Below are 26,265 nucleotides of genomic sequence, written 5' to 3'. Positions count from 1 at the left end.
ACAACAACAACACTTGTGTCTCTCACAAGATTCCTCGCTCACCAAAACCCTAAGCTAGTGTCTTGGCCGGTGGAGATACAACTTCCTTTTCTTACGTGCAATATCGTCTACCCATTTCAGGGCAAGTTTTGCTTCTTAATTGTCACACAACTAATCCCTCAAAGCACTTGATAATTCCTCATGTCAACCTACGGATCTTAAACTTACAATCATAAAATCAGACCAGACTAATAAATAATTTTAAGCTTTTTCTTAACTAAACTTAGATGGCCTATCCAAAAGAAAAAGAAAAAGCTACTTAGTTTTGTTTTTCTGTTTCCAGTGATAAATGTAGTTATGTTTTGGTTCAATTATCATCCAATTCAACTATTTCCTCTCCAACTAGCTTAATTGTTCCACACATGACACACCAAAAGTTCCTCTAAAAATTTAAACCAAACAACTTCTGTAGAAATGCATTATTCACAAGTTGTTTATAAATTGTGAATGTAAATTTTGAGTGCATGTACACACAAGTTGTTTATAAGGATAAATAAACCAAATTCTATGAATATTTGGTTACCAGAATTGGACAACGTCTTTGTCCTTCTAAACTTTAGTTGGTATGTAATGTGAATGTAATATATAAAAAATAAATTTTGATTGCATGTATACACAAGATATTTATGTGAATAAATCAGCCAAATTCTATTAACACTTGGTTACCAGAATTGGACGACGTCTTTGTCATTCTAAACTTCGGTTGGTACGTAACGCAAGAGTAATATATAAAGAAATGAATTTTGATTGCATGTACACAGAAGATGTATATAAGAATAAATCAACCAAATTCAATGAATATTTGGTTACCACCAGAATTGGACAATGTCTTTGTCCTTCTAAACTTCAGTTGGTATGTAATGGGAATGTAATCATGTAAAATTAATAAATTTTGATTGCATATACACAAAAGATGTTTATAAGGATAAATAAACCAAACTAGATTTTGACCCGTGCAACCGCACGGGTGTTTGTTTTCACTTTTTTTATACATAAATTATTGTTTTAGAACATAAGTGGTTTATATTTTTAATATTAATCATATACTTTAATATTTATATAACTGTTTCAAATACAATAATTTTATAATTTACATGTTATAATTAATTAATTGTTTAAACTTTATGTATTTGCCACTTATTATTATATATTTATCTTATTGTATTTGCATTTAGTTATTAAGCAAATTAATATATTCATGAGAAAATATATTTAAAAAATATTTTGTATTTAATTTAGGCTAAATTCTGACCCGTATTTCAAAACTGGATTTCTTTTTACCAATATTTTTATGCTTATTCATTTTAGATAATTTATTATTGTATATATAAGAGTGTAAGATATGCTAAATTTTAGACATATATTATATAGTTTGTTAATTTTAAACTGTTCTATCATCATATTATATTTAAAATAAATAGTTTATATTTAAACAATAAAATTTATAAATTTATCAATTGAATATAATTTATCATATTTATTTTAGTATAATAATTATATTTTAACATGATCATGACTATAAAAGTAGATAAAATATGATATAATTTATTTATTTTCATTTCTAAACGATAACTTAAAATACATTAAGTTATTGTTTAAATATTTTTACACAGATTTATTAGAATATTTAAAATATAATATGTAAATATATATTATATTTAAAATGAAAATATATTATAATTAAAGTAGTTACAAAGATTTTATATTATTAACTTTAAAGAAATACATGTTAATTTTTATACATGTATTATATTGTTTGATAATGTTAACCCATCTTACCAACATATTGGATTTTATTTTTGAACATAAATATTTTATAATTACGAAAATAAATATTTAAATATATAAATTTAATACAATTTTATTATATTTAGCTCAATATAATAATTTTATTTAGCTCAATATAATAATTTTATTTTAATATGATTGATTATGATTATATAATAAGTAAAATATTATAGATTTTTTTATTTTTCATTTTATATAACTGAATATATTAATGTATAATAATATTTTAAACTAATTTCGAATTAGTGAAAATATTTAAATATAATTTCGAAAATGAAGATCTTGTAAAAATATTTTCAAACAGATTTGTTAGACTTTTAAAATAAATATATTTATATTTAAAACGAAAAGATATCAAAAGATATTATGATTACAATATTTTAAAAATTATATTTATTATTATTCTGAATTAAAAAGTAGTATGAATTTTTATGAATAGGTTCATTAGGTCCATTTTAAAAAAAATCACACATGAATCAAGGTTGTGACTTGTGTTTTAATATATAAGACTAGATTTCCACCCGTACGGTTGTGCGGGTATATATTTTCACATATATATATATATAGATATTTGTTTTACATAATTATTATATATTTTTAATGTTACTTACATATTTAAATATTTGTATAATTATGCCAAATATAATAATTTTATAGTTTTTATGCTGTAAATTAAAATCATCACATATATATGTTGCTTATTATATATTTGTTCTATTGAATTTGTATTTGATTGCTAAACTAAATTTTTTAATGCATGAAACAACATATATGAAAACAATTTTGTATAATCATGATCCGTAATTCAAATCGCTAGATTTTTTTAGTAATTTTTTAATGTTTATTAATTTTATATAATAAATTACTGTATATTAAAAAGTTTAAGATAAGCTAAATTTTTATACATGTGTTATATAGTTTACTAATATTAACACGTTCTACCAACATATTATATTTTTAGCATAAATATTTTATATTTATAAAAATAAAATATGTTAACTTATCAATTTAAAATAATTTTATCATGTTCAATATAACATTTTTATTTTAAAATGATAGATATTATTATAAAATAGGATATAATTTTATTCTTTTACTAACATTTCATTACTAATTACAAAATTAATTGAAAATATTTATATTCAATTTATGACAATTAAGATCTTATTATAATCTTTTTCAAGAGATTTGTTAGATTTTAATTTTTTTTTTAAAAAAATTAAAAGATATTATGATTAAAGTAGTTAAAAATATTATATATATTAGCATTAGTGATGTACATTTAATATAAAATTTAAATGATGGTCCAAATAAAATACACTTATCAAAAAATCATTATTTTTATTTTATGAGAAAACAAATTTGAAAAAATTAAAATAGAAATAAATATTTATTTCTTACAAAATCTTTAAAAATTATTAGTAAATGTATTTTTGAAATTAATTAATTTCATTTTATTTAAATTTTCGTATATAAACCAAAACTATATTCTATTTTAATTTCTAATTATATTTTATGATAATTTAAATTAAAACTAACTAATTTTTGAAAGTAAATTTAAAAAGATTCTAAGAAGATTTTAAAAAGATTTTGTTAGAACATTTTAAATATATTCATTTGTATTTCAAATAAAAAGATAAATATATTAAAAGATATAATAATGAACTTATGTAAAATATGATATTTTCTAGGAATTGTCCAAACTAAAAAAATCACACATGAAAAGAAGTCATGACTTCTGTTTTAATATATTAGATTCTATGAATATTTGGTTACTAGAATTGCATTCTAAATTTCGGTTGGTATGTAACGCCAATGTAATATATAAAAAAATGAATTTTGATTGCTTCACAGAATAAATCAACCAAATTCAATGAATACTAGATCTTGACCCGCGCCCCCGCGCGGGTGTTAGATTTAACTTGCGTTCAATGTAAATTTGTAAACCATTTATTTTATAAAATGTCCATTTATATTTTTATGTTTTGTAAAATATATTTAGAGTAGAATATATTATATTATAATATAGATGTTTGATAATAATTTCTTATATGTACGTAATATTATATTTATAATTTTATAATTGATGCAATTTGATGTAATTGTAATATTCATATATTAACCTATTGATTTTTTTTGTTTATTTATTTAAAAATAATTTAATTTTTTACAGTAGGTTTTTATGAATTATTATTAATTTTATGATATTATATTTTAAGTGAAGCGGCAGATTAGTAATTAAGAAAGAAATGTAATGGCTAAATTTGTTAATAAAAAGAAATATTTAATCTGCTATCCGTGTTTCCAAACAATTCTCATTTAAACTGCTATCCAAGTTTCCAAACGACAGAATCTGTAAAGAAGAAATAAATACAGTGACTAAATATGTAAATAAAAAAATATTTAATCTGCTATCCTTGTTTCCAAACAATTTTCATTTAATCTACTATCTAAGTTTCCAAACAGTACCAAAAGGTACTTCAGTTTTAATAATATAGATTTGATGTTCATGTAGGAGGAACATAAATATGTAAAGAGTTTACAACAACAGCGCCGCATATAGTAATCAAAAACTCTTTTTCAATGTACCAAACAAAACAAAATGAAACACATAGGGATGAGCCCAGCCCATATAGGATCTTCCACCTGAGGCCAGAAAGTACTCAAAGCCTCCTTCCCCTTCTTCCACCCTTTCTGCGGGTACTGTCTGTTGGGACTGGGGTCACATCCTCTGCATTTACAAACAAGAACAATGTTAGAGATTTAATTAAAAACATTTCTAGATGAAGATTTTGCATTTTGTTTTTACCAATGCGACCAATTTTCATGCCAGAACGGGCAAGGGCTCTGAGTGCAGACTGAGCACCAGGGCCAGGGGTCTTGGTCTTGTTACCACCAGTGGCACGGAGCTTCACATGCATGGCTGTGATACCAAGTTCCTGTAAGTACACAAAGTCGATTACTATTTACACTGTTAAAGAATGCCAGCTTAGTACTGCATATTCTCTTGGGCTCTTTTATACCTTGCAACGCTGAGCGACATCTTGAGCAGCAAGCATAGCAGCATAAGGTGAGGACTCATCTCTATCGGCTTTCACCTTCATACCACCTACACAAGTTAATCCAGCAATTTAGAAGCCAATTTTGTATTCAAGAATCCATAAAGACACCCCAATGGATATGGAACTTTATATATCACACACTAGTGCATCTAGGCCTGATCGATTTAGCTTAGACATCATATATGACTGCTGCAAAGACCATGGCATAATCATCTCACACTCACTAGAGAATTCAAGGACCATGGCATAATAAAACAATCAATTATAGGTATTAGATTAGATAAATCTACCAAAGATAGCTTACCAGTGATACGAACAAGTGTTTCCCGTCCAGACAAATCAGTCACATGCTGCAAATTATAGATATACAGAACTCAGCAATGTCTTCTGTCAAGAATTAAAAAAAAAATGACAGAAGAAGAAGAAGAAGAGTTACTGACAATGAAAGTGTCGTTGAAAGAAGCAAAGATGTGGACAACACCAAAGACTTGCTCTCCGTCACGAACAGCTGGCCCAAGTGTCACTGTCTCCTCCTTTGGCTCTCTTGTCTTTCTCCTCGACTACAACAGAATTTCACCCAAAACATACATTACATTTTCTTCTTACAAAGATTTTTTTAAATCAAAACTGAATTCTAAATTACATATTCCAATCTCCAGAAGAACAAAGATTGCTTCAGAAACAAACTTATAGCACTAAAACTCCAAATAACCTTTTACGATCACTAAGTCCAAGCAAAACAAACAACATGCTCTTAGAGAAAGCTTACCATGGTTTCGAATCTTGGGTTTCTCTTGTGTGTTGTTTCCGCCTTCAGCTTGCGGAGGAGACGACAAGATCAGAATTGGCTTTAATAGTCAGAATCTCCCCGGTTAGGGTTAAAGAGTAGTGATTTTATGTCTGAACGGAATAACTGTGACCCAATACTTTACGGCCCATTAGGTTGAACAAAGCCTAGCGTTTTTCAGGCCTGATTCCAATTCATCTCTTGTCTTTACTTTACTGTGTTTAAAGCTACAAAATGATTGACATATCCTAACACACTTTGCCAATATTTATTTACAAAAATATATACTTAACATTTTAGGCCTGGATATTTTATCTGATACCCATTTTATCCAAACATATATTAAATTAGGAGAGATTGGATATCCGAATCTGAACGGATAATATCTGAACCCGAATAGATATCTGAAATAACCGAACATATGTATATTTAAATTTATATTTCTCTCATTTTATTTAAAATATTTATATTGATGCTACATATATTTTAAGATTATATAATATTACATATAATCACAAACAAAATCATCTGGTGCTCACTTAAAATGCATATCAAGCTTCTTGTTTTATGCATTAACAAAAACTTCATCTAAAATTTCAAAACAATAACCAAATTAGTGTCTTAATATGCATATAATTTTATCTCCAAAACTATTAGTCATTTAATCTATTTAAAAATAAAAATCAGTTAAGTTAAAAGTATATTTTTAAATATAAGAAATGTTTTTTAAAAAAAAAATCTAAATATTCGAATCCGACCCGAACTAAAAATACATGAATCGGATTTGAAGTATAGAAATACATGAACGAGTTCTATGCCCTTATACTGAAATACCCTAAAATTTGAAATACCAGTATATGAACCCGAACGACCACTATAGTCTATAGTCTAACCTTTTACAATGGTAGATGTGAGCATTTTCTTCAGTTCTACAAAGGAAAAAAAAATCGACACTAGAGCTTCTTCCATCGTGGTTTAGAGGGATTGGACTTGGGTAATAGTTCATTTCACGTAGGAGGCCATATCGGAAAAAAAAAATCTATAGGTGCAATAGACTCAGACCTATCAATTAAGTCATGAGCACTGGGCATAATCTTTTTGAAACTGTTATATACGTAATACGTCTGACAAGAATCGGCCTCCTCCAATGATACCAAAAAAGGCCGGTATACCATTCATAATATGTAACCAAAGCACGTCTCTAAATCAGAGACATCGGATACAATGCATAAATAACAAACAAGTGCATATAATAACAAATAGCATATCTAAAATCAGAAACGATTTTTCGTAGTGCATCATGTAAATAGTTTGGTTGAATTCGCTATTTCTGCATATGAATACAGAAGAAGGGAAGAGAGGTAACTCAATCAAAGACTGCTGCAGTTTTGGAACATCGTCTACTTCTGTGTAGACAAGAAGTTGGAACTCACAATCTCTAGGAGTCCCTTTGGATTGTCTGTGTGGACCCAATGGCCAGAGTTACGGAGAACACGAGTCGCTACCTTCCCGTCTGATACATTCTGTCTCTGTTTAGCAATTCTTTCAAGGCGCGTGGTTGTATCCTGGTCCCATCGGTCACTCTTCTCAGCAATCACAAAAGAAATCTCCGTCTCTTTTGGCGGATTCTCTAGCAATGACCAGTACGAAGTCTCCCTGCAATGGGCAAGCGACAAGTCGTTAATAGAAAGGTCATTACAGAAGTAGAATCATTGGTTTGGCTCTTATGATGAGAGAAAGAAAACCTGTAAGACTTAAACATTTGAACAGCTCCGTCGAGATTAAAAGCCCATGTCTCTGAGTCTCCTGATCTCTTGAGATTGGTGCCAATCCACTCAGATAACGATCTTGAAAACCCAAGCTCCACCATATGATCCACGAGCCACCTAGAAATCACAAAATTAATGTATTTGAGTGGCATAACGTTAGAGTTATATACACTGCAAGCTGAAAGGAGTAACATCATAAGCTACAAGCTATCACGCTTATCTATAAGCATATGCAGTAAAGCTAAATCAAAGGGTTGAGAGGAAAGGACGAGACTTTACTTGCGTGAAGGGATTGGAGAAGGTAAACTCTGCAACGTCATCAGAACTTTCTCAACTTCACCATCACTTTGTTCAGCCTTGACTTCACCAGGAACAGAGTCTAACACCCAAAGCTGTTCTGCATCAAAGAGACTAACACCATTATAAAACTACCAAACGAATAAAGGCAGCATCTTTATATCAACAGTGAACCTCATTAGAAACTCAAAAAGTGATCATCTTTACCTGCTTAGGAGGAGAAGCAGATTGACCATAATCACCACGAGCACAGCTCTCCATGAACTGCAACGCGACTTTGCCTCCTAGGGAATGACCAATCACCACATCAGGCCAGCTCCACCCACTCGCCTTCACCAAATCAGCTAAATCCTTGGCCGCGTTCACAAGATCATGAGGCGGGTTGATCCCTTCCACCTCCGTAGATCTCCCGTGGTTCCTCAGATCCACGAGCATCATCTTCCAATCTTCACACACAAACAAGTCAAAGGAGAAAGGTAAAGAGAGAGAGAGGGAGGGAGAGGGAGGCGTATACCAGAGGGAGAGGAGACGGAGAGAGACGACGCGAGGGAGCGAGAGAACGATCGCCAGTTACGGCCCGAGCCGAGGAGGCCGTGAAGGATGAGAGCTGTGGACTCGTGTTTCCGGTCGCCGGAGGAGGTTCTGACTTCTTCGTAGGCTAGGGTTTGAAGGGACCTCGAGCTCGTGAACAGAGACGGAGATTCGAGGAGGCGAATCAAAAAGCGAGATTCGAATCGGTTCGTTAGAGTTCTCGTCGCCATTGAAGCAGCACTTCCTTCCTCCGGCGAGGTGTGGGCTAATATCGTGGTGTTAAATTGAGAGAAGGAGCAAAAGTAAAATTTAAAAAAGGATGACAGCTGTGGGATTTGAACCCACGCCCTTGCGGACCAGAGCCTAAATCTGGCGCCTTAGACCACTCGGCCAAACTGTCAGATGTTTATAACTTACGCATTTAACTTATTAGCTTATTAGATTGGGTGTTCCGTGTTCGTTGATATATTTAGTGGGCCTTAGATTTCTATAGAGTTTGATGATCTTAAAAGTTGAGAGATTTGTTAAATTTGGAAAGAGATGTAAAGAATTTTGTATATTGTGAAAAACTATGAAAATAAAATAATGTAATGATTCTAAGAATTCAAGGTAAACATGTAGTATTCTCAAAATCTTAATTTGTGAGTTAAAATGATAAGAATTCAACTCCCAATAACACTTACTTTAATAGATTTGTAGAATCATTAATATCTAAACTTTTTGAATAACAAATGATTTTGTATAGAATTATAGAATCATCAAACCAATAACAATAGATTTTAATGAGAATCTATAAACCAATAACACTAGACTTAGAAATTCTAAGACTCATTATAAATCTCATCTCCACTAACACCCCTTTACATTTTTGCTACTCAACTTTGAAAATTATTGTATGTAATTTGAGAAGCAAGTAATAACGATATCGATTGTGTATTTTTCATGATGCTAATATTTTAATGGCTTTCAATTAAAATGTAGGTGGAGAATTACAGCATGAAGAAATTTTATTAAAATTGGGTGTTCGTTGGTATATTTACTTTTTTTTGTTGCTAATCAACTTTGAAAATTACTGTATGTAATTAGGATGTCGCTTTTTGTTTGCGATTGTTTTTGTATCATGATGGTCATGTTTTTATTAATTAGTGTACATCTGTTAATTGTATAATATGCCCAAAATACAAACGAAAAAGGAGTTTGTATTACATTTTACAAAAAATGTTATAGAACAATCGTACTACTTTTCTGAAGTATGATTTTTAATTTGTTTACATATTGGAAGCAAATGCAGATATATTTCACTTGAAATATTAATGGTGAGACTTCCATCAACCATCGTGGACATGTTTTGAACAAAGAAAATATTATACTAGTGTTAGGTAATCAAGATCATAACTTCAAAAATCAAACTATACACCTTCTCTTTAAAATAATTCAGCTACAAATAATATGAATTCTGACAAATTTGTGTTTTCAGATATACTAAGTTCATGTTTATTGATGAACATTGACCAATCAAGTATATATTGACAGGAAAAATAGAATAACTGAAACCATTTAAATACCTAAGTTTATGGCATACTCTTCCTAATTCCAACCCAACCAAGCTGCAAATCGTAAGCTGCTTAGTTCATAACTTCATATAACATATAGAAGCTAGCTTGGTTTATTATAGTGGACGTTGCATATCAATCCTTTAATGTAGATGTCATAGTAAAAAAAGGACATTATATTTTCAAAAGTCTTCAACAAACTATTGAATGAAAGGAATCAAGGATTACGTTGACAAAGAAGAGATGATATAGAACAAGCAATGGCTTGGCTTTAATTGAAAACAGATAATGCGGTATATATGTATTTAAACTTCCGTATAAAGTGGAATAAAAAGTCCAAAGGGAACGTTTAGACAGTAGTACAGGGAATCACCAAACTACAACAAGACAATTATAGACATCGATCCTCTTGCAGAGTCAATGAAAGCAATCTATATGTTTTGATGGTTCATTCTAGTGCAAATGGCATTAAAACCCATATACAACTTCAAACTTATTTGATTAAACAAATGTAGTTTTCATTTCAACCTTCACATCATTGCTTCAAAGTTTTCATGTAGAAGCGGTTCTGGCTACAATCGACCAATCTTGAAATGAGCCAAATTTAGAGTCATTGCTTGTATTTTGACTTAGATGACACAACCTTTTGTTTCTGTAACAACGTATGATATCAAAGATGATACCTAATAAAACACTAGAAGCTTCATAATTTATATATACATTGCACGAAGTATACAACTTTATGATTTCACTCCTGGAATCAAACTCATATTCTTAGTAACTTAATTAGTTAGTTTGATCATTATATATAATTATATGACTTGGAAAATAACTAAATAAGAAAATAAGTTGTTTGCCGAAGAAAAAAACGAAAGAAAGAAGTTGTTCATTCACTCTTCAGATTCGTAATGAATTGGACATGGGATAAATTAAGAAAACAAGTAAACTAGTATTATCATTTTAAGGCTATCATTAAATTTCATTAAATACCTTCACATGGGAAATAACTGATGTGCTGAGGTATTATATTTCATGGAAGGTCAATGATAGTATTTGACATTTTGTTCTCTAATTATTTTTGAAGAAAACTTGTTGTTGTTGTTAATAAAGCCCTATTTAACATATAAACGTTACATTATGACTAGATCATTATATTTTGTGCTTGTTTCATATACTTTAGGTACTTACATCACATAGAATACGAGAAACGACTACATGTAAGATCATATCTAACAGTCCTATAAAGAAAGCTTTTATAATGCTTCAGTTCTTAAAACCGTTTTTTTCTAAAACAACATGTCCGTTGGAAAAAAAAAACATTTTCCAGCTTTTATCCTTTTGTAATTATGTGAAGCAAATTAAAAATGAAAATAGGGATGTTTCTTTTACAAACCAACTCATTTTGGCTTCTAAATGAAACCCTTTGCCATTATTGCCATAACATTTTTTGCCTACAAATCATTTTAAATTATTTCATTGTCATCTTAACTATGAAGCATTAAATACACGAGATTCTTAAGTTATTAACAGCTATATATCCGCGTTTTCTCTTTGAGGTATGTTGTATTTTAGTTATTGGCTTCTTGTATTAAACACGAGTATTAGTTACATATTAGGTCAAATTTTGTTAATGGACATACAACTAAAACAAAATGATTTTAGGCAAATATTCAAAAATAAATAAAAAAACTATAAAAGTGAAATAATATCCATCTAAAAATATGGTTTGTCTAAATGATATTTACCTAAATTATCAAATCTACTAAAGAATATTATTTAAACAATTTTAATATACTTTAATCACTTTACTTTTCATAAACATCTTTAAATGCGTTTCCTATTTTTATAACCTTTCGTTTGTATTTTTTTGTATTTTCTTAAATTATGAAGTTTATCATTATACAAACAATTTTTATATTACATAGTTATATCTTTACCAATCAAATTATTTTTTTTGTTTTGAAACATTTCATACTCATCCCCTCACATTTAAACAATAAATGGTTTGCTGCGCTAGTTTAAATGCAGAGATACATTGACATTGTTTAATGAATTACCTTCTGTTTCATATAGTTGTCTGGTCTCTACTCTACTTTACTATTTTCCCCAATTCCAGTTAATAATAAATTAATTACTAAATAAACAATGTCAATATTTTCTCTGTCCCCAACATCAAATTACTTTATTCAACAAAAAATAATTATTTGTCATAATTAGCTCTTTTCATCCTTATATTATATATACACATTATCTTAAGAAGCCTTCAGTAGTCTTAATCCCCCTCACCTAAAACAACACAAAGAAAAAGAATCCTCTCGACAAGTTTGAAGTTTCAAAAATGAGAAACAAGAACGGCAAAAGAGCCAGAGTCGAGCCATTGAGGAGGACGGCAGAGTCGGTGGTTGCTAATAAAAGGTTTGGAGGAGGATCGCCTCCGAGCAGCACATTATCATCGGCTAGCTCGTGCCTATCAACCACGGAGGAAACGAAGGAGGAGGTTGCCTCGTCGTGGATTGAGGAACCGCCGGTAATGGTGGTGGTGGGATGTCGAAGATGTTTTATGTATGTTTTGGTCTCACTAGCAAGGATTTGTTGCCCTAATTGCAAATGCAATGATTTGATCATGTTTTAGAGCATTTGTTATAAGTTATGATTTTGATTTGGATTTGAAATATTGGGAATTTCTCTATGCATGGTGAATATGTAAAGTCTATAGATATATAAATCAAATCAAGTATCACCGTTTTCCCTATATATTATTTGAGAAACATTACAACTTATTTTTGTAGTTATGTGTTATCACTATGATAATTCTTATAATCATTAGAGAAATATGTTAGTTCATTTAATTATGTTTATTTTATATTACCATCAAATCTAAATATATATATATATATATATATGTTAAGTTTGTTTGAGTATTCTACATGTTTTAAAAACCCTCCATCAGTTTTACAAATTCTTTCTAATTTGTGAAAATTTTGAAATTCCTTTGTACCATCAGAAAATGCTAAAATTTAAGGTATAGTAAACGTAAACAATCAAAATCTTAACATATGAAAAAATTTAAAAAGTAAGAAAATATTTCAGGAAAAAAAGATATATATTTAATTTAATTATATAAAACACTTATTACATATTTATACATAACATAAAGCCCATATAAACATATTTTAGCCCACTAAGGCCGAAGAAATTGCTCGGATTGACTGAGTCACAAATCATATGATTCTGAAAATTACAAAAGGGATGCGTATGTAATTGGTGTAATGTTAAAGGAATTATACGACAGAATATAGATTCCGAAGGTAGTAGAATTGCAAATTTAAACTTTTACCGTCTACCACCAATCTAAAATACCCAACTTGCCCCTCGCATTTTAGCTTTCTGTCTTTTCACCAAAGATTCTCTCCCAATCACCCTTTAGCCCAACCCTCTCTCGTCTCTCTCGGCACGATCAGAGCTCAGATCTCAAAACTCAAATCGAATCAAACCCACAAACTTGATCGAACATGACTCTCGGCTCTGGAGGATCGAGTGTCGTCGGTAATCAATCTCGACTCCTTCATCTCTATCATCGTCTCGATTTCGATTTTTTAGGGTTTTGGAATCCTAATTGGGATTTAGGGTTTTCGAAATCCGAATTGGCTTAGATCGGTAGGTGTCGAGATGTTTTCCATATGCTTCATCGATCTACTAGTTCTATGATCTATGTTGTTCCTATGTAGATTGATCGTTGATGGTTTCTAACAAATCGCTGAGAATGATTCCTTGATTGTGTAACGTGTTATCGTTTTCTGGAGTTTGATTGCTTCCATGACCTTAGAAGATAGCAAAGTCTTTATCTTTCTATCTCCAGAGTTCTTCTTGAACTTGTATTATTGAGTTTTGTGGGAGATTGTTGAAGTTATCTTTATTCGTCTCTTTGGGAACTTTGTTTATGGAGTTTTTGTGGATAATTGATTAATCTGATGTGTTTATGTTCGCTGCTTTGATTAAAAGTTTGATTGGTTTGGTTTCTTATGCTTGTTGTTATTGCAAAATATAGTTCCGAGAAACTTCCGGTTGCTGGAGGAACTGGAACGTGGGGAGAAAGGTATTGGAGATGGAACTGTGAGCTATGGAATGGACGATGGTGATGACATCTACATGCGCTCTTGGACTGGCACCATCATCGGTCCCCACAACGTAGTTATATCTTTTTCTTTTTCTCCTTCATTATATGCAGATTCGTTACCTGCTTGATTGTTTTTAAGAAGCATTTGACTAGGTGTCCCAAAGATCAATCCTTTGTTCTTGTTTCTGTTTGGGACATTGTTTCTTTTGTTTGTTGTACTAACAGATATCGATTTGTATGTCCTCCTATGCGCAGACTGTTCATGAAGGTAGGATCTATCAGTTGAAGCTCTTCTGTGACAAAGATTACCCTGAGAAACCCCCAACTGTCCGGTTCCATTCACGTGTCAACATGACTTGTGTCAACCATGAAACTGGAGTGGTAAGCTTAAAAAATTTACCATACTGCCGTCCTCTGACTTGTTCCTTGTAACGTGTGACTTAGTTTATGCATACATGTATAGGTGGATCCAAAGAAGTTCGGACTTCTTGCGAACTGGCAAAGGGAGTACACGATGGAGAATATACTGGTACAACTGAAGAAAGAAATGGCTGCGTCGCATAACCGTAAGCTTGTTCAACCTCCAGAAGGCACTTGCTTCTAGTAGCTTCCGGAATCTTCTTCTGGCCTGCTCAAAAATCTTTGCCCCTTCTATTACTAAAATATGTATCTTGGGGGAATCCATTGTCGTTCTCAAACTTTTTTCAAATTTATGATAAAAATGGTCTATGTGGATTGTGATGATGATGATGTTCGATTAATCATCTGAAGTTTATCCTTTGTGTGCAAAATTATTAAAAACAGCGTCTTCTCCAGTCCATATGTGTTCAATCTTTTGAATTTTCTTGTTGATGATGATTATGCGCATCGATATTTGATTGCAACTACGAATCATGAGTTGTTCCTTATGTACGTCTTGACGTTCTGGGTTAACTCATTCTTCATTTGCAATCTCCGTTGAAAACTAAATACTTGACATGAAAACACTACGTACCTCTGTGATTTGAATTAGTATATACATTGTTTAGCATTGATCTCGTTGGTCGACGATACTCGACATGTGTCTTTACTTTTTTTCACAATGATTCGATATTCCATTTGTCGTGGACGGAGAAGAGTTTATTTCAGTTGTTGCCCTGATGATTTTCTAATTTCTTATCATGAAACTCTAATGCTATTCAGAATTACATAGGTTTAAAAAAGTTACACTCAAAACGACCAATCCGAAAATTCCTCTATTTACCAATTAAAATCAACCTTGAGTCATTTATTTTCTTACCGCAGCTCTGACCATAAACACTATTTATCATAACCTCATCGTTTAAAAGTTGATTACTTGTGGGCTTCGAAAGTAAAAATACATAATGGTTGATCCTATACAAGCTTACCACATGGTTTAAAAGTTGATTACTTGTGGGCTTCCAAAGCAAAAATACATAATGATTGAACCTATAAAAGACTTTGAGCAATGAGAAAAAGAACCTACAGAAGACCTAAAATTTGTTTAGAAGCTCAAGATCAGCCCAAGCATTAACACTCGGGGTGGATCATATATTCATATACTAGATATAACTTTCATACCTTTTTTTTTGGGTTATATAGTTAGATAATATCATAAAATGCATTCAAGGTATGCGAGAAGTTAGTTTTTTTTTTTTTGCTAACTTATGCGAGAATTTACTTCTTCAAACATTTTTCCTTTTGATTAAATTTGCTGCTACGTCTTCAGACTTTACATGATTAATGTTTCAGACATATACCCAATAAATGATACTCTATTTTCATTCTATAATACAAAAAAATTACTTTATAAATAATTTTTTTTTGTTCATCACTATATTTTTCCATATAAAATAAAGTATCGTTGAATATAATTCAACTTTATTATAAAATTATTCTATTTGAAAATAAATAGAATAAACCATCGAAGATGGTGACTCGTGCCATTATTCTAAATTTTGTCAAGTTGCTACTAATAAATATGGAGATATTGTGAAATTAAATTCTGAGATCTATTGTTGCATCCATATCTATATTATTAAAGTTGAAGTACACATTAGGATTGTTTGGCAATATGAATAGTAATTAAAAAAATAGTATTGTTTGGAAACATGGATAGCAGTAAGTTAGAAAAAATAATAATGGGCTTATGCTACTAAAAAAATAATGAGTCTATGCTACTAAAAAAATTGAAAGTCCATTACATCATATTAAATGTTACTTGATATATATATTCAAATCAAAATAATAATTTAAAATTAATTTATATCAAAATTCATTCAAAAATTTACATATATTTAAAATTTGATTTTTACTAACATATTTTCCAATAACTATTATAAAAATATTTTCAATATATATAATAAAAATACAATACAAAGCTCAATTTCAAACACCAACTTAAATTATAGTTTTTATATTTCACAATATATTTTAAAATATAATATATTTGATTATTTATATGATTGTACGTATAAAATATTATTAATTATAAGAAAACTTATTTGATGGTACGTATAAAATACGATTAATTATATGATAACACATATTTTGTAATCTATGATAACACATATAGTATATAATAGTGATTAGGGATGGGCGTTCGAATTCGTTTTCGGATCTTTTTGGGATTTCGTGTTCAGTTCAGATCTTTGAGGATTTGGTTCTGATTTGGATAACCAATTTAAATAGGTTTGGTTTAAATATTTGGATAGAGAATTAATAATTATTTAAGTATTTTTGGAGTTTTGAGTATTTTTTAACTATTTAAGATATTTACGTTTAATTATTTGTATATATTTTTTAAGCATTTATGCGAACTTAAAAGTATCATATATATTTTGGATGTTTTTATATATATTAAATCTAAAAATAATTAATATATCTATATTATTAAAGTTGAAGTACACATTAGGATTGTTTGGCAATATGAATAGTAATTAAAAAAATAGTATTGTTTGGAAACATGGATAGCAGTAAGTTAGAAAAAATAATAATGGGCTTATGCTACTAAAAAAATAATGAGTCTATGCTACTAAAAAAATTGAAAGTCCATTACATCATATTAAATGTTACTTGATATATATATTCAAATCAAAATAATAATTTAAAATTAATTTATATCAAAATTCATTCAAAAATTTACATATATTTAAAATTTGATTTTTACTAACATATTTTCCAATAACTATTATAAAAATATTTTCAATATATATAATAAAAATACAATACAAAGCTCAATTTCAAACACCAACTTAAATTATAGTTTTTATATTTCACAATATATTTTAAAATATAATATATTTGATTATTTATATGATTGTACGTATAAAATATTATTAATTATAAGAAAACTTATTTGATGGTACGTATAAAATACGATTAATTATATGATAACACATATTTTGTAATCTATGATAACACATATAGTATATAATAGTGATTAGGGATGGGCGTTCGAATTCGTTTTCGGATCTTTTTGGGATTTCGTGTTCAGTTCAGATCTTTGAGGATTTGGTTCTGATTTGGATAACCAATTTAAATAGGTTTGGTTTAAATATTTGGATAGAGAATTAATAATTATTTAAGTATTTTTGGAGTTTTGAGTATTTTTTAACTATTTAAGATATTTACGTTTAATTATTTGTATATATTTTTTAAGCATTTATGCGAACTTAAAAGTATCATATATATTTTGGATGTTTTTATATATATTAAATCTAAAAATAATTAATATATATATATATAAGTATATAAATCTATTTTGGATACCCAAATTAATTCGGTTCGGATCGGATTAGGTTTCAATTCTTCAAATACCAACTTTTTGAATAATTCAGATATTTAATCCATTCGGGTTCGGATTTAGTACTACTTATTCGGATTGGGATTGGTTCGATTCTTCGAATTCGAGTTTTTTGCCTAACCCTAAATAGTGACATAAAAAGCAAATAGCATCATATTATTTTAAAAAATACACCCGCACGGACGTGCGGGTCAAAATCTAGTTATAATTATAGTATTGGTCTGTCGACAGGCTTTTGAAGAATACACAGTTGACAACACAAATTGTGGTAGACACGGTTATGATTGTGTTTACCAGAACTACTATAATGATTAATGAATGTATACAGCCACGCCTACCTAAACTATTTAAGACCGAACTTAAGTACTTCACATTTTCAATGTGATTTATGGATAGGTAAGCAATCCAATACCTAAACGAAATTTATGAACTTAATTTTTATGATAAAAACACATTATAAGTTCATTTTTAAATCTTACTTTATGGCCATATCTTTTATTTTGTGAAAAGAAGATATATCTCGAACCATTGTCATTTTATTACTTGGAATCTAAGAACACGATTAATGAGAGTCTCTTCCATAAGTTTTCAACATATAAAAATGAAACAAATAAGCACTGATGAAAGAGATAGAGAAAATGGAAAAGACGAATTTCAAATAATAGACCTTTCTTTAAAATTGAAAAACAGTCATTACATTTGCCATGTTTTAAGTTGCTAAAGTTTTTTATATTTAATATTTAGTTATGATATTTAGTGATATTAATAAAATAAATTCATATACTTTTGTAAAAGTATCTTTTCGTTGATGATGCTCTAAGTTTCTTATAGAAACGTAAAACTAGAGAAGTGACATGGATATGGTGTATCTGACCTGTAATAAAAACTAGGTAATATCTTTTGGAATAGTCACAAATATACATTGAATATATTTATAATATTTGGGATGATTTCAAGTGATTTTAATTTAAATGAATTTTACATGATTTTGGTGAATTAAGGCTGCCAGAATTTTAATTAAAATACTCTACAACTTTATTCAAAATTATCAGATTTATGAAAAAAATTAAAAAATTTCATCAAACAACAACTTTATTAAAATTCAATAATTAATATATTTCTAGTAACAATGTATCTTAAAGTAAATTTTAAAAGCACAAGTTAAATAATATTGAATTAAAAAAACTTCTTAAAATTTTATGTTTAACAAATAGAAAATTTGTCATTTCAATAGAAATCATTCCATGTCTCAGATTGAATGCATCCTATAATGTATTGGATTCAAGCTATCACATTAGTTTGAATTTCTATTTTCTAGAATAAATAATCTATTTTAAAAGAAACATGTACGTATTATGTATGTAGATATCCAAGGACGATAACCAAATATTCAACCACTCAAATACTCTAAGGTTGTGACTGAGAATTTAGAGCAAATAGGTGGAAAATAAAAAGGTTAAAATGAAAGGAAAAATAAAAGTGGAAAAAAAAGTAAAGTGGAGCAAATGTATTTACTCTTGTTTTGGTTAGAGTAAAATTATATGTGTATTTTACTCTCTTTTAACAGTGTTTAGAGGACTTTTGTTGTAAAAAAAAAACAGTGTTTAGAGGAAGTGGCAGAAAAATGATTTTCACTTAATTGACTAAAAAGTAGAATAACTCAGCTGAAACAGTGTTTACTCCACTACATTATCGCTAATAATACTTTTCGGTCAAAGCCTAAGACCATGATTATCGGCAATCCTTAATGGGTTTCTTAGTATTTTAATGACATTTAATTAAATCAAAATAAAGGAAAAGATACATTATCGATCCTTAATGGGTGACTTTTGTGACCGACTATTAGAGAGTTTTTCAATCCACGTGTCACCATTTTAGGCAAAGTATATTTTTTTTGTTCTATTTTCTTTTCACCAAAATCATTTTTTTTTCTTCTTCATCTCTGTTTTCCCTTCGTGTTCTCCGTCACGACTGAGAAAGGATCGAAACCGATCCTTTACCACCAACGATCCTCCACCACCGATCCTCCGTCTTCGCTCTCGTCTTCTCCTCTTCTCCGTGACAGAGGAAGCATGGAAACCCACGGATAAGTGATGTTTCAGTTTCTCTTCTTCGCAAGCAAAACCAAAGCAGTTCGGTTCTGTTTTTGCTCTTGACGTAATCTACTGATTTTGCATTAATACTGAATCAATCTCTCTCGTTTCATCATCTAGTTTCCAAGGAAAGAAGAAAAGAAATTTTTTTTGTTAGTTTTGCATTCTGACTTGGAACAACGATCCTTTAGCTTTTACTCTTTATGTGTTTACTGGTTAGATATGTGTATACTTTGTTTTAATGATCGTTTTCAATTCAACAGGACGCCAAAAAACATCTTTCTGTATTGGCTTCGTCTCTACCAGACATAATGGTAACAAACTAACTCTTTTGTAGTCATGTTCTTTAAGTTCATCTCGAGAGGGAAGTGTGAGTCTTTTAAGTGATGTTTTAGTCTTCTTGTGTTGATAATTTTAACAGGGTTGAGGTTGACAGTCAATCCTCTCTATGTTTAATTTCATGTTCATGTATGTTTCAAGTTTATGTTATATTATGTGATCTGTTTTGTTAGCTGTTCTGTTTTATTAAAAAGTTATGTGATCTTTCTGTTTTATTAAAAAGTTGTTAGCTGTTTGTGTTTGCTGTTTCTGTTAGCTGCTCTGTTTAATGTATGTTTCAAGTTTACTATGTGAGCTTTCTGTTTTATTAAAAAGTTATATGTGAAATGTTAAGTGAAATGTTATATTTGTTTCTGTGCAGTTACGAGACAAAGAAGTCACAAGACTTGGTCTCGGTTATGCGAGCAAGAGAGGTCACGAGATGGTGTCGTTACTCAAGAGAAGTCACGAGAGTTGATGTCGGATTAGCTAGAGAGGTCACAGGAGTTGTTGTTGGATTTGCAAGAGAGGTCATGAGATGGTGGTGTATATGCGGGCCTGAGATGGTTTTGTCACGATATGGTTTTGTATGTGTTGTACGTTTTGTCATGAGATGGTTTTGTATAAAGAAGACAAAGAGTGTTTGTGTTTTTTGTGTCATGAGATGGTGTTTGTCAAACTCATTGTATCAAGTCATCAAAACTCATATCTCTCTTGCTCTATATAAATCATCTCATTGCTCATATCAAGTCATCAAAACTCATATCAAGTCATCAAAATTCATATCTCTCTTTCTCTCTTTTTCTAATCTCCTTGATCACCACAAACCCTTTCTACAAAACGCAAAACACAAACCGTACCCCTTCTACAAACCCTTTTTACAAAACACAAACCCTTTTTAAAACAGTCTCGATTAAGAATATAAATTCTATGGCTTCTTCTTCTCATAACACTTTTGAGGGAGTAGATGATGAAAGTTTTGATAATTATTTTGATCAATATTTTGATCAAACAATGGAGAATTTGGCCATTAATTATGGTGATCAAGAAGTCGAAAGAAATAGAAGAAAAAAACAAGTTCATATCGAAAGAAAGCGTGAAAAAGGCGAGGGAGACAACTACTGAGCTCTGATGTTTTTCCAAATTATTCTCGATTATTGTACTAGTCTTTATTTTTATGTTTTTTTCAAAAAAAAAATCTATGCTTTAAATGTTATCTTTTAATATGTTTGAATTAATAAATAAATTTTATTTTAAAAAAAAAAAAAAAAAAATAATTAAGAAACTCCCATTGGACCGCTCCAAATGGGAGTTTCTTAACTATGGTTCTTAACTCCACTTAAGTACAATTAAAATATTAAATAATCACTAAGAAACACACTTAAGGATCCAGGGATAAACATGCTCTAAGTGTATACAAAAATCCACACGCTTTCTTTACATAACCGGAACTTTCAGAATATCTAATGCTTGGTCAATTTCAATCAACATCATTCTTTTTAGGTAAAACAATAAGTCAATATATATATAAAAAAAAGTCGATATAATAGGAAGTTTGGGAATATATCCCACAGCCAACCCTAGACCCTTATACTTCCCCTAATTAATTTCTCAATCTGACTCCAATCCAAAACAAAACTAAAAAAAAAGATAAGCAAAGAACAAAATGGAAGTCCCGTTTCTAAACAAGAATTTTTCATCGTCATCTTCTTCAAATTCAAATTCATCATCATGGGCTTGGCCTTCTTGTCACCAAAACCCTAGAACCATATCTTTCAGAGCCACCAGTATCGCAAACAACTATTACGACGTTGAAGAGGAAGAGGAAGAGGAAGAGGAAGAGGAAGAGGAAGAGGAAGAGGAAGAGGAAGAGGAAGAGAAGCCACTTTCTGCCATCATCTTATCCTCCTCATTCTCCTCCACATCATTCACGGCTGACGGCATAGAAGAGCTGCCAGAGACCGAGTCCATAGAGAATGTGATCAAAGGTATTAAACCATCAGAAAGACTCATTTTCGAACGAACAGGAAAATCCAAATCTATACTCGAAGAGATGAGGAACAAGGATTCATGCTCTTATCCGTGGAATCAATCCACCTTTTCTACAATTTCAAATGATTCATGGTGGAGATGGTTGAGGTACACACCCTTCATCACAGCTAGAGAAGCCTCAAAATGTATCATGAAGACGACCAAATAGATAAATGACATGTACAAAAGCTTGATACGTCGTAAACATGCATGCACAATTGACGTTTGTGTGAGAATCTACAAGAGGCGTCTAGAGATATTGCATATACGGACCCAATAGATCTTTTCGGAGGTTTCATCTCATGCCATATGAACAGTTAGTATACTCGTGAGCTCTTCTTCTTTATTTGCTTCCAGTGCGTGTGACTCATGCTGGTAATATATTTTTAAATTGATCTATTTTGTATTTGTCCATTTGTCAATACAAAAATTAAAATTTCTTTCCGAAAACAAGACAAACCCATTAGTTTTTGTAATGAATTAGTACCAAGGATGTCATTAACGATAGTAATGAAAGTGTAATAGTAATATACTTATATGATAATTAGCATAGAAGGTGGTAGGATCCATGTACGGTATATCTCTATATATATATATATAATATTGATAAGCCTCGTAGGGGAGTACCATGCATGTATGTGTTGATATGGTGCACAATATTATTCAAAAGGAAGGTCGGAAAAATTATTTTTTGAGTCCATCCGTAATTACTTCCATTTTATTTTGTATCCTAATAGAGAGAGGGACAGGGTATTTTTGTTTGTGGATCATACCCAAGCATGGCATCAACATATGACCCATCAAAGTTTTGGTCTAAGGAACTTTAATAATCAACGTAATAGATATGTGTTCTTCGGCTGAAAATTTTGTAACCTCTCTTTCATATAATAAAGTTGTGGTGTAAGTATAATTTCATTGTTTTTGAGCAACAATTTTTTTTTGTTTTTTTTTTCATAAAGAATGTCATTTCGTATTTTTTTAGTGTAAATGTTCAACAAAATCCAGTTATATATTAGTATTAATTTATTAGTTAGATAAATTTATTAAAAATTATAAGAAAACTAGTGAAGGGTATAACAGAAACACGAACACTACTAACATGTATAAAAATATCAACGACACTGATAAAATTTGTAATTATTATTATATGCATGTAAATCTTCTAAATAAAAATCAAATACGGTCATATCAAGTTACTACATTTCAAACTGCTTTAAAAGATTCGGGATATATATAGCATTATGTTTGTGGGTGCCAAAGCCTGCCACATTAGAAAATACGTGAAGGTAAAGCACTAAGCATATAGACTGTTGTCTTTTCTTATTTTTTTTTGTCAAGTATGTGAATTCATTTAGGTGAAATGGCAAAAATATACAAAAACTTTTGTCCCTTCACGTTTTTTTTTTTTGCTAAAAACATGTGTCTTCTCACGTTACAACTTTAAACTTGATCAGTACCAAAACTAAACTATATTATGTTTGGACTCAGACGGCCAAGACTAAAATTTCTAAGCTAAAACTTTCGTGAACTAGATCAATCCAACTTTATTGTAGATATGTTCGAATTTAAGCCGGGCCATCCAAGCCGATGGCTTTAACTATTAAGGTCCTAGCATTAAAACTGTATCAGATTCTGGAAAGAGATGTGAATTAATTGTAATTAATGTTTGGGAAATGTTTCAGCTGAAGCTACTGCTAGTCTGCTACGGAACTTAAATTTTTTTTTAGCATCGACGTCATATCTTTTGAATCTTTGATAGTTAGTTGGTTAGTTGGTTAGTTCGACTGTTAGTTGAGTTTTACTTTCGGTTTCTTCTATTTTAATTCATTTGTGCCATATGTAAAGTCTGAGATACGTACACATGCATGCCTAATGTAAATTTTTATAGGGCTTATTGCAGCAATAGCCATATTTGAGATGGAAATCAAGAGAGTAGCCATGATGTTGACATAATGTACTCACTGTCTTTTTACCATCTTACTAGCCGGTTATACCTTTGTAGAGGACAGATTCCCAGTTCCTTTAACTAAAGTAAACGACGTGGTGATTTACTGACCCATAGTAATAATGAGAGTATTTTGACAACGCCTGAAATAAAAATGAAAGGAAGGAAAACATTCTAGAGAGACGAAAATATAAAAAAACAGAAGTGTAAAAGAAAGAATGTTACAAACGGAGATTGCATGGATCGTAATGCTGATGCCAAAATATAGAAATAGTTCCACTTCAAATAGAATACACATAGTATAACAACAGTTTAAAGTTTGTCACTGCCATGTCATATGAGAATATTTTTCATTCTATCGGATATATATCAGTTTATATTTACTAAAATAATCACAACCGAAGACGGTGAAGTGTGCGGTTGGGGAAAGGTGATGATGTCGTTAGTACAATAAATTTGCAATTGTGGGTTACAGCTCGTCTGTGATGATGTCGTTAGTGCAATAAATTTGCAATTGAAGGTAGTTATATTCCACATAGTATAGTGTATGTTATGTACATTTCTATCACTTAATCATTTATATTCGATCTGAACTACAATTCAACCTTATATAAGCCATGTTAATCATATAGTAACTGTATAGTATATCATATATACATATATCTAAATAATATAATGGAGATGGGAGACTTGTATTTACATTCCTAATGAGCTAGATTATATACAAAGGTAAAGGAGATTTGCATTCACCTTCACCCTACGACAAAGGAAACATGATGTCTTCAATTAAAAACTAGTCGAAATTATAGGAACTACAAAGAAGTCCCGACCAAGACATGTTGTAAGCACTACAATAATATCGCTTAAACATTACAATAAGATCATTACATCTTAAGAAAGCGGTTAATTATGTCTTATTCTATCTCTTCTTTCTTGACCAAATCACTACTAAGCTCAGCAATTGTCTTCTTCAATTGTGCAATAATTTTGTTTTTCTCCCAAAATTTCGTTTCTAACTTCAATCAAAGCTTTCTTCTACCATCCAAAATAGTTATATAGTTTTATATTCATTACATTCCACATACAGTATACTATGTGAGGTGGAAACAAGTTTAATGAGGGCTTGTTAAAACTAGGCTTGAGAGTAATCACTAAACCCAAGTTAGGGGAATATAAACCCCAAGACATAGTAAATGGAACCCAAACATTTTTCTAATTAAACCCACATGGCATAATAGGGGACAAAGTAATCACTAAACCCAAGTTAGGGGAAATATAAACTCCAAATCCTATTCTGATAGTTATATAGTTTTATATTCATTCCATTCCATTTACAGTATACTATGTTAGGTGGAAACAAATTTAATGAGGGCCTGTTAAAACTACGCTTGAGAGTAATCACTAAACCTAAGTTGGGGGAATACAAAACCCAAAACATAGTAAACGGAACCAAAACCTTTTTGTAATTAAACCCACATGGCATAATAGGGGACATATGTATTTAGATGCTTCATTACGAGGGAGTGTTAAAACTATACTTGAGAGTAAACACTAAAGCCAAGTTAGGGGAATGTAAACCCCAAAACCTAGTTAATGGAACCCAAACCTTTTTGAATAAAACTCGCCTGGCATAATAGGGGACATATGTATGTAGACGCTTCATGAGCAAAATCAAATAGAAAGATAGGGGGTATGATAATAGAACACTTGACATCAAATACTAAATCCAAGATAGGAAAATATAAATCCCAATCCAGCACAGGGAAGCGAAATCTATGGTAAACTTATATACAAAGCTTGTAGTGACATGTATATTCTGGTGGACGTTTTCCATTCCATATACTGTATTCGTCACTTGGATACAAATCTAATGGGAGAGTGGTAAACCTACACATGACTTTAAACACTTAACAAAAATTAATGAAAACAAGTACATATGAAAGACTAGGAGGATGGTGAACCGATAGAAGAATGGAAAATAATATTAGGGGCTTTACTATTAGAGATGAAATGGAATAGTTTGACATGTATACTATTTGTCTTGTTAGTGTAGCTGAATTCTATTCCACTTGTTAATTAAATGAACAACAAAACGGACATGACGAACTTACTAATCAAACCACACCAAAA

General features: G+C 30.4%; 5 protein-coding genes and 1 non-coding gene across 7 annotated transcripts; 3 read left to right on the top strand and 3 right to left on the bottom strand.

Annotated features, from left to right (window-relative positions):
• Positions 1-4,325: 4,325 nt before the first annotated feature.
• On the bottom strand, positions 4,326-5,914 carry LOC103841188 (40S ribosomal protein S14-2). The gene is made up of 6 exons (XM_009117708.3): positions 5,659-5,914; positions 5,330-5,449; positions 5,194-5,239; positions 4,851-4,936; positions 4,637-4,766; positions 4,326-4,558 (listed from the first exon to the last, which is right to left on the bottom strand). The coding sequence occupies exons 1-6, from the start codon at positions 5,659-5,661 to the stop codon at positions 4,491-4,493; spliced, it is 453 nt and encodes a 150-aa protein (XP_009115956.1). The 5' UTR covers positions 5,662-5,914; the 3' UTR covers positions 4,326-4,490.
• A 910-nt stretch (positions 5,915-6,824) lies between these two features.
• Positions 6,825-8,605, bottom strand: LOC103841187 (protein ABHD11). Its single transcript, XM_009117707.2, has 5 exons — positions 8,257-8,605; positions 7,950-8,188; positions 7,725-7,837; positions 7,422-7,562; positions 6,825-7,332 (listed from the first exon to the last, which is right to left on the bottom strand). Exons 1-5 carry the CDS (start codon positions 8,501-8,503, stop codon positions 7,077-7,079), a joined length of 996 nt encoding a protein of 331 aa, XP_009115955.1. The 5' UTR covers positions 8,504-8,605; the 3' UTR covers positions 6,825-7,076.
• On the bottom strand, positions 8,594-8,673 carry TRNAL-UAG. Its single transcript has one exon. It is a non-coding gene; the product is annotated as a tRNA-Leu (tRNA).
• A 457-nt stretch (positions 8,674-9,130) lies between these two features.
• Positions 9,131-12,919, top strand: LOC108869688. Its single transcript, XM_033281223.1, has one exon. It carries the CDS (start codon positions 12,165-12,167, stop codon positions 12,456-12,458), a length of 294 nt encoding a protein of 97 aa, XP_033137114.1. The 5' UTR covers positions 9,131-12,164; the 3' UTR covers positions 12,459-12,919.
• Positions 12,920-13,103: 184 nt separating this feature from the next.
• On the top strand, positions 13,104-14,798 carry LOC103841185 (ubiquitin-conjugating enzyme E2 variant 1D). Of its 2 annotated transcripts, none has more exons than XM_009117706.2 (4): positions 13,104-13,372; positions 13,875-14,014; positions 14,199-14,324; positions 14,407-14,798. In XM_009117706.2, the coding sequence occupies exons 1-4, from the start codon at positions 13,339-13,341 to the stop codon at positions 14,545-14,547; spliced, it is 441 nt and encodes a 146-aa protein (XP_009115954.1). In that variant the 5' UTR covers positions 13,104-13,338; the 3' UTR covers positions 14,548-14,798. The 2 variants fall into 2 exon arrangements, with proteins under 2 accessions (XP_009115954.1, XP_009115953.1); XM_009117705.2 differs by having other exon boundaries at positions 13,875-14,017.
• A 6,636-nt stretch (positions 14,799-21,434) lies between these two features.
• On the top strand, positions 21,435-22,734 carry LOC103841184 (transcription repressor OFP18). The gene has a single exon (XM_009117704.3). The coding sequence runs from the start codon at positions 21,826-21,828 to the stop codon at positions 22,357-22,359; it is 534 nt and encodes a 177-aa protein (XP_009115952.2). The 5' UTR covers positions 21,435-21,825; the 3' UTR covers positions 22,360-22,734.
• The last annotated feature ends 3,531 nt before the right edge of the window (positions 22,735-26,265 follow it).

This window comes from Brassica rapa, chromosome A09 (assembly GCF_000309985.2).
Source record: "Brassica rapa cultivar Chiifu-401-42 chromosome A09, CAAS_Brap_v3.01, whole genome shotgun sequence".
Taxonomy (NCBI): Eukaryota; Viridiplantae; Streptophyta; class Magnoliopsida; order Brassicales; family Brassicaceae; genus Brassica; species Brassica rapa.
Note: the sequence above shows the minus strand (reverse complement) of the source record. Positions and strands in the feature narration are given on the sequence as shown.

Bases quoted from the DNA above. Each gene is read 5' to 3' on its own strand.
- LOC103841188 (XM_009117708.3), bottom strand. The intron at 4,937-5,193 runs GTAAGCTATCTT...TAACTTGTGTAG, and splicing joins AACACTTGTTCGTATCACTG to GTGGTATGAAGGTGAAAGCC. The intron at 4,559-4,636 runs GTAAAAACAAAA...TTGTAAATGCAG, and splicing joins CATGAAAATTGGTCGCATTG to AGGATGTGACCCCAGTCCCA.
- LOC103841187 (XM_009117707.2), bottom strand. From the start codon at position 8,503: ATGGCGACGAGAACTCTAACGAACCGATTCGAATCTCGCTTTTTGATT. The intron at 7,838-7,949 runs GTAAAGATGATC...GATGCAGAACAG, and splicing joins CTGCTTCTCCTCCTAAGCAG to CTTTGGGTGTTAGACTCTGT. The intron at 7,563-7,724 runs GTAAAGTCTCGT...TGTGATTTCTAG, and splicing joins TCTCCAATCCCTTCACGCAA to GTGGCTCGTGGATCATATGG.
- LOC108869688 (XM_033281223.1), top strand. From the start codon at position 12,165: ATGAGAAACAAGAACGGCAAAAGAGCCAGAGTCGAGCCATTGAGGAGG.
- LOC103841185 (XM_009117705.2), top strand. From the start codon at position 13,339: ATGACTCTCGGCTCTGGAGGATCGAGTGTCGTCG. The intron at 13,373-13,874 runs GTAATCAATCTC...TGCAAAATATAG, and splicing joins TGGAGGATCGAGTGTCGTCG to TTCCGAGAAACTTCCGGTTG. The intron at 14,018-14,198 runs GTTATATCTTTT...TCCTATGCGCAG, and splicing joins TCATCGGTCCCCACAACGTA to ACTGTTCATGAAGGTAGGAT.
- LOC103841184 (XM_009117704.3), top strand. From the start codon at position 21,826: ATGGAAGTCCCGTTTCTAAACAAGAATTTTTCATCGTCATCTTCTTCA.